The sequence below is a fragment of the Nicotiana attenuata genome, chromosome 11 (assembly GCF_001879085.1).
Source record: "Nicotiana attenuata strain UT chromosome 11, NIATTr2, whole genome shotgun sequence".
Classification (NCBI taxonomy): Eukaryota; Viridiplantae; Streptophyta; class Magnoliopsida; order Solanales; family Solanaceae; genus Nicotiana; species Nicotiana attenuata.
This window is the reverse complement of record NC_031999.1, coordinates 331,271-344,577: the sequence shown is the minus strand read 5'-3', so window position 1 is coordinate 344,577 and position 13,307 is coordinate 331,271. Positions and strand designations below refer to the sequence as shown.

General features: G+C 34.8%; 1 protein-coding gene across 1 annotated transcript; it reads right to left on the bottom strand.

Moving 5' to 3' along the window:
- On the bottom strand, positions 677–10,513 carry LOC109233994 (something about silencing protein 10). The gene is made up of 16 exons (XM_019399811.1): positions 10,221–10,513; positions 8,984–9,075; positions 8,779–8,848; positions 7,979–8,115; positions 7,627–7,767; positions 7,397–7,536; positions 6,620–6,707; positions 5,697–5,873; positions 3,792–3,956; positions 3,573–3,647; positions 3,203–3,342; positions 2,977–3,094; positions 1,887–2,137; positions 1,545–1,608; positions 1,381–1,449; positions 677–1,294 (listed from the first exon to the last, which is right to left on the bottom strand). Exons 1-16 carry the CDS (start codon positions 10,333–10,335, stop codon positions 1,169–1,171), a joined length of 1,968 nt encoding a protein of 655 aa, XP_019255356.1. The 5' UTR covers positions 10,336–10,513; the 3' UTR covers positions 677–1,168.

Here is a 13,307-nt window from a genome sequence, read left to right as displayed (position 1 = left end):
AAAAGTTTTCCTCTCGTTATTAAACTTTGTGTCAAGTCGAGGACAAACAAATTGAAATAGATATTATTTTTTCTTGAATTTTATTTGATGGTATTTGTTTGAAGATAGATAAACAACAGAAAAATGATTATTGACATAATGTTATACTATACTCACTCCGATCCACAATAAGTGACCACTTTGTTTTTAGCACTCCCATTAAGAAAATACTAAATTCTATACAAAAATACCTAGTATGACTAAACTACCCTTAATTAAATATTTAATGTGAGTAAGAAATTTTTTTAGGGATATGTACATAAGGGTAATCTTGTAAAAATAAATTGAATTCTTTCTTGATTATATAAATGGACACTTATTTTGGACCAAAATAAAAAAACAAATTGGTCACTTATTGTGGACCAGAGGGAGTAAAAACATCTGAAATAAATGAGCATGTTATACATAATGTATAGGCTCATCTCCCGCTACATAGTATAAAATCGAGAAATAACTTTAATACGATATGAAAATGTAGCATGTACTGTATCTTCCATTGTCATTATTCTTTCAAAAGTCAAAACACATCCATAATTTGAGATTTATGATATACGTAAATAATTAAGTTGTGAGGACAAAGAGCTAAACATAAGAAGAGAAAATGGCGAGGCAGATTGGTTGCAGAGATATACGTATATACGGTATAGTATACAGAACGTATAGGATCACAAAATTTAAAAAGTATGAAATGTTATGACAACTTTATAAAAGCTGAGACCACTACGAAATAAACGATTAAAAAGCTTAAATAAGAAACATAAGCACTTCAAATTCATCTTTTACATCCTTTCCACTCCCCTTTTCCAGGGGAGGAAAATTGGAAGGAAGAAAAGAAAAGACTAATTTTAACCACAACAAAAACGCTTGCACAAAAGAAAATACCATTTTTTTTTTAAAACTGAAAAATATATAGGCCATGGTAGATTGGTTGGGAACTCTGTGTAATGGGCCGACGGCTGAGCCCTCTACTCCTCTCCACTTAAATCGTAGGCTTTTGTCTTGAGAAGGGTTCGAATCTTTGTGACGTACGTTAACCCACACATAATGTAAATGTAAAACTAAAGCTCTCGGTGCAAAGAGAAAGCTATCTCCTATACTCCAGGTGTAGAAAGAAGCCAAGAACTCATTCCTATAATCTGATACTTCGCCTACTAGCAGCATTAATTCCTGTAGTTTCTCCACCATAAGGACCACTTGGCTTCTTGATATCGCGAACTTGTCCTTTCCTACGTTTCTGCTGCTTCTCATGTTTCCCCTAAGAGAGAGATAAACAGTGTTTTTGTCAACGTTGTTATATCATGAATTTAGTTCACGTACAAGCATTCTGCTTTAGCCACTTACCCTGTACTTCTTCCTTGGATTTTTAGTCAGCTTATTACGATGACGTGTAAGGCCCCTGTTCTTCTCCATCTAGAAATGAAAGAAACCCGACTTTAGTGAAACTACCAGAAGAAAAAAGAAGGTAGGTGATGAATGCAACTGGCAACATAGCTGGTATGTCATACCTGGTAATTTATTTGGCGCTTCCCGTCCACAAGCGTTTCTGTTGTCGACGAAATAACTGGGGCTCTACTATGGCAAATTATGGTGAATTAAGTGAATCAAAGTGAACAAATGCATGTCTATTTCCAGATTATGCACTAATGAAAAAATAGCCAAGCAAAGGATGCCATTGAGCTAGAGAAGAAACAAATGCTGGAGGATCTTATCAAAAATAGATGCGGGACTCAGAAGGATAATACATAATAATCCATATCGATGGGGTATCCTAAAAATCTTTCAAATGAAAGTAGTTTAGCAGGTGGAACGAGCTTGCTTTTAAAAATATTAAACAATATGAGTCTAACCTGGAATACATCTTTTCTTTAGCAGCAAGCTTAGCTGAATGTTGCTTTTCCACTTCTTTATAGAATTCCAAATCTGAGTCCATTTCACCATCGTCAGAACTAGCAACATCATCACTTGCATGGTTACCGGGCTCATCTTCAACATCATCAGAAGGTTCAATTCCGGCTCCGGCTAGAACTCTTAGTTCATGCTTTCTTCTCCTTTCTCCAATGTCGTCTCGCTTTGGTAAATCATCGTCACCAGAAATTACCTTTCAAAGGAACAAAACTTGTTATAATGCATCTAGTTAGGTTAAGTCACACGAGACATACTAAGAAGTTTGAAAGCTTAAAAAACATTCCATGCCAGGAAAAATGATTACAACACACATCTACTTTAACAAAAGCAAAATACACACACAAACACACATCTAAATATATAAAAATAATACCAAGGAAACATGAATGGAGAAGAAGTGCGGATCACAAAGCTAACTTAGCAGGCAGCTACCTGAATATCATCAGTAAAAACTGCTTGCACAATAATACTACTCCCGGTCTACCACACTGTATTTCTTTGATATTTGTGAAAGGGTATATCACAATTATTTAATTTTAACTCGAAGAGAAAGGCAGTTTAACACAAAATGTGTCAAACATGAAGGGTTTCTAAATAATCCTAATTGCCACAGCTGAATATAACTCAATAACATATTACGAAGAATTCAACTCTTAAGAAGAGCACATATAAAGATGTAACTTCTATGAAATACATGCAAAGATAACTCCCTCCGTCCCAAATCAGTTGGCCATTTATGATCATCAAGGCCAAACAGGTTTCTTTTTTTTTTTTTTGAAATACCTGGGAATTGCTATAAAAGAGGCAAGAAGGAATAAGGAAAACAGTCAAATGATCACCAATAAAGGAAAAGGGGGCCACTATTTTGCTAAAGGGAGCCACAAACAGAGACAGAAGTTGAAAGGACTGTCAAATTCCATACAGAGTATCAACCTCAATGCAGTTGCATACACTCACATAAAAGAAATAGGTTATTTATTTACATGAATATCAACAAAACGAACACAAAATTAAAGTATTTCTGATCCACACCTTGGGTCTCGCTACTTGAGGAGTTACAAGCCTAGACAGCTTATTTAAACTCCGTATCTCACGATCATCTCCGGCAACCATGGCATCATCATCAAAATCATCAGGTGTTGCCAACTGCCTGCATATAATTCATTGGACTTCCCATCAGTGATTTCATGTTTGCATCAAGTTATGTAGACTAACAGAAGACGTATATGGAGCAACATATCGCGAAGCAAATTAATACCCATTCAGTAGTCGCAAGCGCTTGTTTTGTTTTTCATGTTTTCGTGCAATGGAACCTAAGACACCTGTCTGCTTCCATTTTTCCTCAAGGTCAGCTCTCACTTTTAACATTTCCCTGCTCTGGATACCAACTTGATCATCCTGCCACAATTCTTTAATTAGCTAATTTGAACTTAATGGTAAAAGAAGAAGAGGTCTGGTGGTCTTGCGACAAATAGGAACATGGATGAAAAAGCTGTTAGAAATAAAAAGACAATGACATTGGTACTAGTCTGGTGATATTTAATTTGCATTGTAACGGTGACAGTGGACTCGCCTGCTGATAGTTTATAAGCAGAACAGAGATGTGCTTAGACACATACACCATTTACCTGACGTTTGCGTTTTGATTCGTTTTTCTGTTGACTCTTTAAACCATTTGCCTCCACCAACTCAGCTTCATGAGGCTACAAAGAAGGAAAAAATTACACTAAATTTTTCATGGTTGCTTAATAAAAACTACAAAAGGTTTTCAATCAAATTAGCCCAAATAAAAAAATGATGATGGGATGCTTGAGCAACAAAATAAGATGAATCAAACTGGAAATTACCTCTATTTCTTGAACATCAGCTAATGCCACAGAAGGCTTGTGACTAATGGGGAGAGGTTCAGAATCCAAGTTACTTCCCGCCAACTTTACACGAGTTACATTATCAACATTCTTGTTCAAAAAGTCTTCTAGTTCGGAAGGAAGATTTCCATCAAGTTCTTTCATCTGCATAAATGAATTCATCAACACCTAGAAAGATACGAAGAGGGGAGCAGGGTATGCGCATTGAAGCTAGCCAAGAATCAAATAAATCAGAAGAACGAGGAGAGGACTAGCAACTATTTGGCAACATCATTTAGCAGCTAAGCAAGCTAAGCGTGTTAATTGAGTACACATTTGACAAATTTAATATGTTTGGTAACGATCAGTCAACATATCATATCCACTTCAAATTCTCTAAGACTCTAAAACTTGATTCAAGAACTAAAGAATCCCTTCCACGGAAATCCGTGTATTTAAATTATTTCATGTATGAGTTTAGCTAGCTATGCTAGACAGACAGATTGAGTTCATCAAATAAAGCAATAAGAATGCTGGAGACTATTTTATGGGGTATTCACTTAAGAAGCTATGCAAGAGTAGGAAATTGAGGAATTAAATTTTTGTCAACCAACATGAAAGAAAAAGGAAAGATACTTGGGGGTACGGAAAGGACGTATTAGGGCTGGTAGGAATAAGTGACTGTTATGTCTTTTTACAAAGAACCGCAGAAGAGGAAAAAAGGGGTTTTCCTTTCCATAGTTCTGTAGAACAGCAGAGCACCATAGAAAATTAATCCATTTGTTAGAGCTGAAATTTGTGGAGGCATCAATGGAACTTCAGAGAAAGTGAAAGATGCTTATCATCTTCTTTTACATTTAAAACTTGTGACGTGTGTGGGAATTTAATGCTGAATGTATTTTTGGGAGAAAGGATAATACAGGATCTGCTGTAAAACTTGGGGGAGGGGGGGTAAAAGGCGCAGGAAAGAAAGCATAGGAGGTTATCCACATGCAGTCATGTATAGATGAACAAACAAGTTCAGAGTAGCACTAGGATACTTTTTGCACTTCAGAGTAGCACTTATCTAGACTATCATTATGGTAATTTTTGACTTTTTTTTTTATCAGGTCATTTATACGTCTTGTTTATTTTCTTTCAATGGAATTTGTCTTGTTATAATCTAGCACTTCCTTATTTTTCTCCGTTTGTTAAAGTAGTTTATATTTTACTTTTAGAAGAGATTGGGTTCATTAGGATGGAGTAGACGATAAGGGAGCTTTGCTATGATTTAAACTTTAAAGAAATGATTTCCCTATAAGTGGGTTCGTTGAAACTTTGATTAGCTTCACCAGACGTGACATCTTACATCATTCTTGCTTTTCCAAAAACCTCCACTTTTCCTATTTGTTAATCAAAAGAGTGAACTAGGATACTTTTTGCACTACACTAATGAAGAAACAGCCCAGAAACAGACAGATTCAGCATAGACTTCTAGCCCAGATATAGACTTCTAGAACAAGAATAAGTTAAAAAAATTGAAAGCATAAGCATCAAATAGATAATAAAGTGGCCTCTAACTTTTTCCATGAGCTAAATAATCATACTCATTACAGTTTGTATTAACGTTTTCCATTTTTAACAGCTTAAGTTATCTTTAAAATTGCAAGTCTACAGATATTACCTTATGAGGTGGTCAAGCAAATGTTGTCAACATGTGTATGTGAGCTCAATTTGCTTAGCAGGTATCTAAGAGGAAATAAAGCAGTCATATGACTCATATCTCATCAACTATGCATATCTGGACCATATAACCAAGTGGTTGATTTCCAGCAAGTAATGTCATCATTAACAGAATTAACAAAAACAAGGACGCAGTAATTTGGCCATCTTTTGTTGTTTGAGTCATAAGATAAGAGTTGTAACCTTATTCAACAAATTTTTGATCTCCACAAGGCGTGAAATGACTGGATGATCACGCACTGGTTGTCCCTCGGATTTGAGAAGAAGATAGAAGGTGATAGCTTGGCAATATGACAGCAGAAGTAGCTTCTTCACCTCAATGTAGTGCATCCCACCTTTTATCATATTCTCTCCATTAACCTTAATAGAGAAAAATGGAAGTTAAATGCTGACACGTGCAATATCATTCCAAGATCAACCTATCTTACAAAAAGCTGCATTCAGTTTCTAACACCATCGTTATATGAGTCAACTCTCACCGTTTTAACTATACTAGACAGTTCACACTACTCCACTCTCCAACCAATCATTTCTAAAGCTTAATTATTTCATCCTTTCAGCAGAACACCTTTATACCAGTATCAGAGCCAATGCAACTACTAACTATAGAGGTTTTACATCGCCGGAGAAACCCAAAAGTGTTCAAAAGGAACCACAGCCAAGCAGGTATAGAATGTAGCAGTAGATTTCACAATGTAAATTCAATCCTTGATCCACTTGGCTACATCCACCCCCTCGCCTACTTACATTCCATTTTTACATTATTTAAATCAGAAAACAAAAGATTCAAGTTAGAATAGTTCTCTTCTTTCTTATTTCAATGACATCATTATTTCCAAGATAAGAATATGAAGTGTAATTAGATTTTTTAAATGAAACAAAAACAAAAAAGATATAGTAACATTAGCAACAAGAGGAACAAGTTTATTTCTACAATTTTAAATAAATACAAAATCAGAATAGAATACTCAAAATAGAATCTCGCCAGAAGCACTCAGACAAGTATCTTTTTTTTTTTTTTTTTGAGATGGAGCACTCAGAAATTCCACTAGCATAATGAGGAGACCAAGTAACCTGTAGCTAGTGGAATTTCACAACGCACATACCTTGTTGAGTATAGGATTAACTTTGTTATCGAGCTGCTCAAGCGCTTCACTAAGCTCAGATAGCAAACCAACCAATTCAGGTGCAGAACTGTAATCACAAAAAGATCATAGAGTCAAAAGCATAATCTAGCCTGCAAGCAATAGATGTTCGCTACCTACCAGAGATGATCTAACATCTAGCCAATGACAGTAGAATCAGTAAGCTTTTTTTATTTATGAAGCAGTAAAATCAGTAAGCTTTTCTGTTCAGTATGGTGTTCAATACTCCCAAGTCCGCCATCCCCATGCAGATCAGTGGGACAGCTGCTAACTATCGAAAACTTCCTACTGAAACCTGAAGAAATATATAACCTGATCCCTTTTTAAATGGCTAAATTGAGGACGTCGCAGAGATGAGTCCTCAAACATTATTGTCATTACTGAAGTCTGAACTGAGCAACACATTGGGTTTTTGTTCTTTGTCAACTTCCACAACCTTTACCAGTAAAATTAAGCATACACTGTCTAGTATGACACCTTAATTGATCACCTGCCTTTTTCTCTTCTATTTGTTTAGAATCATAGTGATATCTATTTCAAATTCATAAAAAACGCTAGCAACATTCATGGTAAATGATAGTGACTATAACCTATGTGCCTCGCTCCAAAATTTTCCATATTGATATTGTCATGATGCTTGGTGATGTGACATAATCTTGTTGCCAATGACAAGCAATAAAACTTAAAAGAAGCAACATGTCACAATGAAATTAGCATATGCAGGATAGAGAAGCTCACCTATAGACAACATCCATTTGCTCTTCTTTCGTCAAAGCATTCAAATCCTTCTGCACTTCCTCGTAAGCAGTGTCAGTTTCATTTTTGGCTTCTCCATCTGCAGAAACTGCTAATCCAGATTTTCCTTGGGCCAAAATTTCCTGCAATGTTATCCATAAGAATGCACATCCGACCACAAAAGATAGAAACAAATCATCCAATGGACATTGTATAGAAATTGAATCTCTTACCTCCAATGTAAGCTCCTCTTCATCATCTTCAAGACCAAAATCCTCTGCAGATAAGGATTTAGCTTTCTTCTGCTGCAATCTCAAGACCTCTGCCTCTTCCTCCGCGATAAGGTCCTCATCACTCGACTCTTGCTCGGGACCCTAACAAACAAAATGTTCAAACATCAAGTAGTGCACAAATGACAACATGATCAAAGGACTATGTTACAGGTACAGTTGAAACAGTAAGGAGATGATATTCCTCTGACATCAGATTATTTTTTTACGCCAGTAAATACTGGTTTCTCCAAGCATGCCGTATATAATGTCATAATAAAATAAAAATGAACCAAATAATTAGGCAAAATCCTACCTGCTTATCTTGATAATAATAGATATTTTTTCCTCTTCCCCACAGAGGCCTCTCTTCTTTCTCCTCTTCAGCTTCATCGTGCATTTCATCCTCAACCCCGCCCATTGTAGCTCGTAAATATTTCTGTGTCCTTGCAACTAAAGTAAAAATAGGTACTCAAATTAGATATTAAAAAATTGCCCCAAGCAGAAGATGCAAAAAAGAGGCAAACAGTAAGAGATCGAGAACCAAAACAAATGGAAAAAACTAGAATTTGAAGGAAACCAATCAGCTTATCAATGCAGTCATATGAGAATGGAAAGAACCTTTCTGCTGCCGTTTATGTGTAGCAGCTCAGTGCAGAGAAACTCATATTTAGGAGCCGCAGTAGAAATAGTATAACATAGTGGTTAGACCTACTCAGCGTCGTGCAGTATTTACGCAGTTCGAACACGTCATTATTTATTTAATCTCTGAACAAATTAGCATCAATTCACTAATCAAACAATAGGAATTGCATAATTCTTCCCACCATCACCAACACCACCCCACATGCGTTTTCAAAATCTTAATGACAGGTTGAAATAATACAAGCTGTTAATTTTTCTCTTCTTCTTAATCTTTATTTTTGCTTCTCCTTTTTTGGGACAGGAAACTCCTAGAATAAATATAAGCTAATCATCTGTTCTAAGCTGCCTTCAGAAGCATTCAAAAGGAATATCAGAAAAAAATCATTATGGGAGAAACAGGACATGCAATTCAGCTAAGGTATTTCTTTTCAATAGGAAAAAGCAGTCACAAGTTCGAGTTTAGTTGCATACTTTTAGCACCAAGGCCAGTAAGTTCAGCATCATCAAGGTCGTCATCTTCATCCTCCTCGTCTTCATCCTCCTATATAAAGGAAACAGTTACCCAACTTTGAGCAATTAGTTGACTTGCTTACATCAAATTAGCAATCTGATTACTTGATACAGTTTATAAACTTTTAGTATAAAGATAAAAGTTGGAAAAGAAAACCCGTATCACCTTAAGATCATACACAGGATGCTCATTATCTTCATCCGACTCTGCATCATCTTCATTAACATTCAGTGGGATCATGTCTCTCTGTTCATGAACTACATTTAAACAAGTAGATGAGTAACATAAAAAATCTTTAACATAAAAAGCATTTTCTCTGAAATTCTCTCTCTCCCCGTGGATTCAAATAAAGGCAAGCACACAAACAAATGCAAACTATAGCAATTATAAACTATAAACCTTTGTCTTCTCTAATACCTGAAAACCAAATAAAACTACAACTGGACATAAACAGAGGAAAATTTTGGCTCAAAAGATGATATTTCTTTGCATTCTTTCTTCTATTTATTTCTAACTTTTTACTGCTATAAATTCAACCAGCCAATATGAAAAGTAAATTCTCAGCTCTAAGCAATCATTTATTTTAATTTTTATTTTAATTTTTTCTTTCTTGTGGCTACTTGTAGGAGCATTAAAACTGAAAATACCAAACCCCTTAATAAACTTCAACTCGGCATAACACAAACTAAATTTTGAGCTCAGAAAAATGTGTTTTTCCATCCTTTTTGTTGTGCATTTACAGTTAATATCTTAGGAGCAAATCTTTAATATCAACCCCCCCCCCCCCCACCAAAAAAAAAAAACTAATAATGGAGAGAAACTTTTCAGCTCAAAAAGAAATCATTCTTCTTTTTATTTCTAATTTGTTTCCAGTTTTCTTCTTCAAATCTTATTATTGAATTGCTAAACTTTGAGCTGTAAAACTGGAATCAAAAACCCTCAACACACTTCAACTGGGCATGCGATAAAATGAAATATTGAGCTCAAAGATATATCATTCTCATTCTTTCTAGTAACTATTGCTAATAACAAAGCAGTAAAGCTGAAGATTCTAACACACAAATGACCTTCAAACTTATAACAGAGATAAAACCTTCAGTTCAAACGATAATCATATTAGTTTCATTCTTCATTGTACTTATTTCTAATTTTTTCCTACAAAGCTTAAAAAAAACTAAAAAAACCCACAAAATCACTTCAACTGGGTAAAACAAAAAGTATATTTTTCGCTCAAAACCCCATTTTTAGCATAGTTATTTCTTGTATATGTTGCTAAATTTACCATTTACTTCCAATTCTTCAACCATAATATATAGCTAGAAACTGAAATAAAATTCAACTGGGGTTTAACAAAAAGAAGTTTTTCCACTTAAAAAAAATCATTTTTTGCAGGGAAACTTACAGGCATCGATATCATCATTCATCATATCATCATCTTCATTGTAAAAATCACGTTTTGCTTTTTTTGGAGCGTTGTTATTTTCCTTCTTTTTGAAATTGCCTGCTTTCTTTCCCATTGTGTATACTAGTAATGAGGCAAAGGGTTTAAGAAACCAAAGAGGTTAAAACCCTTTTCATGAGATTAATTGTATGAACCAAAAGAATAAAAAGAGAACGGCCGCCAAGGGTGGGGGACTGGAGTTGAGGCCGCGACGGGAGGGTTTTTCTTTCTTAAAGCAAAGGGGAAGATACCCAAAAAAAAAAGAGATAAATAAATGTACATAAGAAGAAGTTGAAAACTTGAAATATCATTTGTTGAAATAAAAATATTAAAAAAGAAAAAGTTATTAACCAAAAATACTAGGAAAATCTTTTTAAATTTTAGAATCACAATAGCCTGATTTACAACTGGAAACTGAAAATTAGCCACAGTTTCAAAAGTAATTATAATTTGACTATTTTTTCATGTAAAAATACCCTTAAAATCCAAATATTTCAGCATAATATGCTAGAGTTCGAAATTTTTTACATATAAGATTCGAGCATAATATGCTAAAATTTTATAACGTACTAGAGTTCGAGCAGAATATGATGGAAGTTTCATAATCCAGCATATTATGCTGGAACTTTTTGTGTTTCAGCTATGATATTTTTGTCTAGATTTTATTTCGCATAAAATAGTGGCAATTTTTCATTGACTTTGCAATTGATAACTATTTTTCAATTATCAATCTGAATATTGTCTAGCACATCCTCTAGAAACACGTAGTTAGAGCTGTCAAAATGGGCCGGCCCGTCCTAGCCCACCAAATTTAAAAGCCCACGAGGCTTGGACGAGCCTTAAAATAGCCAGCCAACCCAACCCTAAGAGGGTTGCGGGCTAGGGCCGGCCGGCCCTTCAATTGTTTTTCAAGAAAAAAGAATTTCTTTAAATCCTTAAATATTTTTTCGTGACATGGTCGATTAATCATGTAAATAACTTGTGTTTGCTAATAGCGTGAAAAAAGCTTGACATTTGACGAGGAATCTCGTAATTGAGATGCAAATTCTCTATACTCTTCTTTTTTAAAGTTACATGAATATTTTCTTAATGCTTTTCTTTCATTTTCCTCTAATTCAGAGATTGCTTCAATAAATTTAAATGTTGAGGCTTTTTAATTTAGGATTAATATCATTTGCTGATTTCATCATTATAGTCCATAAAATTTTTAAAATTTCTGAAATTTGCTAGTGGTCAATTATTTTTTTTTTTGTGTATTTAAAATTGATCTTTTTTATACTACAAAGCAGTTTAAATATTAATAGTATATTAAAGTAATCCAAACTGATCATTGGCCAATTAAAGTGATATTTTCTTTTGAAAAATGATTATTATTGGCCAACTAAAACTATTCGAGTTCGTTATTAATGAAGCAAAAGAAAAACTAATTTTGTCATATTACATGCATGTCAAAAATCTAAATTCTAGTTAATATGGAAGGGTAAATGAGCAATCTAGGGTTGGGGAATGGGGATTATAATTAATATTTTTTTAATTTTTAAATTTTTACTTTTTTTAAATATTTCATAGTTAATTAATTTGTTAATTTTTAGCCCACGGGCCGGCCCAAGCCCAGCCTCGGTCAAGCCTCAAGGGCCAGTGGGCTGACTTGGGCTGGGCTTATAAGCCTCATTTTTAAATAGGCTCAAAAAATCCTAGCCCAACCCTACCCAAGGCTGAGTTGGGCTGGCCTCACGGGCTAAGCCCATTTTGACGGATCTACATGTAGTTATTAGTGATGCAGTTTTTTGAAATTTCCTCGTATTTTTTTGGTTACGTCATCTTTTTTTTTTGGCAAATTCCATTAAATCTAATTGCCAGTAATGTTAAATATTGATGGAGATCAAAAGTGCTCATTTTTAGTAGATTTAAAAGAATTAAAACTACTAAGATGTTATAAAATGAGAGCAAAATAGAACAATATAGTAATGAAGATAAGACATATAGGAGGAGAATATAGATGTTCTCTTATTCAAGTGTGTTTCTTATGTGTCCTACTTATAGGATATAGGACACATGAAAGGTTACAAGAATACACCTAAATGTTACAAATATTAAGTGATGAATTAACTAAATATATGAACTCAAATGGTTAATAAAATAGGGATGTCTAGGAGTATTCAATGGACATTCACTTTAATATATTCATAACACTCCTCCTTGGATGTCCATCTAAAAGATAATGTGTCTCGTTAAAATCTTACTAGGAAAAGCCCAGTGAAAAAAAGCTTGGTGAAGGAAAAAGAGTACACATATCTTATAATACGATCGAGTGTTGCCTCATTAAAAATTGTCGTGACCCGGAATTTCCACCGTCGGGACCGTGATGGCGCCTAACATTTCACTTGGTAGGCAAGCCAACGCTAGAACAGTTTTGTGACGACCCAAAGGGTCATCACCTGTTTCCTCATTCATTCCGCGCTTCCGAGGCCTTGAAAACCTCTTTTTTACTTGCCTCGATTTGTGTGCGCAGTCCGGGCGCGTAGCCGGAAAGCTTATATGTTAAATTCTGTGAAAAAATTCAAAATGTGGCTTTAAAATGATTAAAGTTGACTTTGGTCAACATTTTTGGTAAACAGACCCGGACCCGTGATTTGACGATCCCGGAGGGTCCATAGAAAAATATGGGACTCGGGCGTATGCCCGGAGTCGAATTCCGAGGTCTAGAGCCCGAGAAATGAATTTTTCTGTGAAATTGTTTTTCTGAAATTATTAAGGAAATTGGAAATAAAAAAATTTATTAAAAGACTGTGGTATCGGGCTCGTATTTTGGTTCCGACGCCCGGTACAAGTCTTATATATGGTTTAAGCGCTTTCTGTGAAATTTGGTTGAAATCGGATGTCATTTGACGTGTTTCGGACCTAAATATCTAAAATTTGAAGTTTATGAAGTTAGAATGAAAAATGATGATTTTGAGGTTTGATTCATTGATTATGATGTTGTTTTGGCGATTTGATCGCTCGGTTAAGTTCGTATGAGGTTGTTGAGTTAGTGTATGTGTTTGGTTA

Bases quoted from the DNA above. Each gene is read 5' to 3' on its own strand.
- LOC109233994 (XM_019399811.1), bottom strand. From the start codon at position 10,335: ATGGGAAAGAAAGCAGGCAATTTCAAAAAGAAGGAAAATAACAACGCT. The intron at 9,076-10,220 runs GTAAGTTTCCCT...GTTTAAATGTAG, and splicing joins GAATGATGATATCGATGCCT to TTCATGAACAGAGAGACATG. The intron at 3,648-3,791 runs GTAATTTCCAGT...CCTTCTTTGTAG, and splicing joins CTGATGTTCAAGAAATAGAG to CCTCATGAAGCTGAGTTGGT.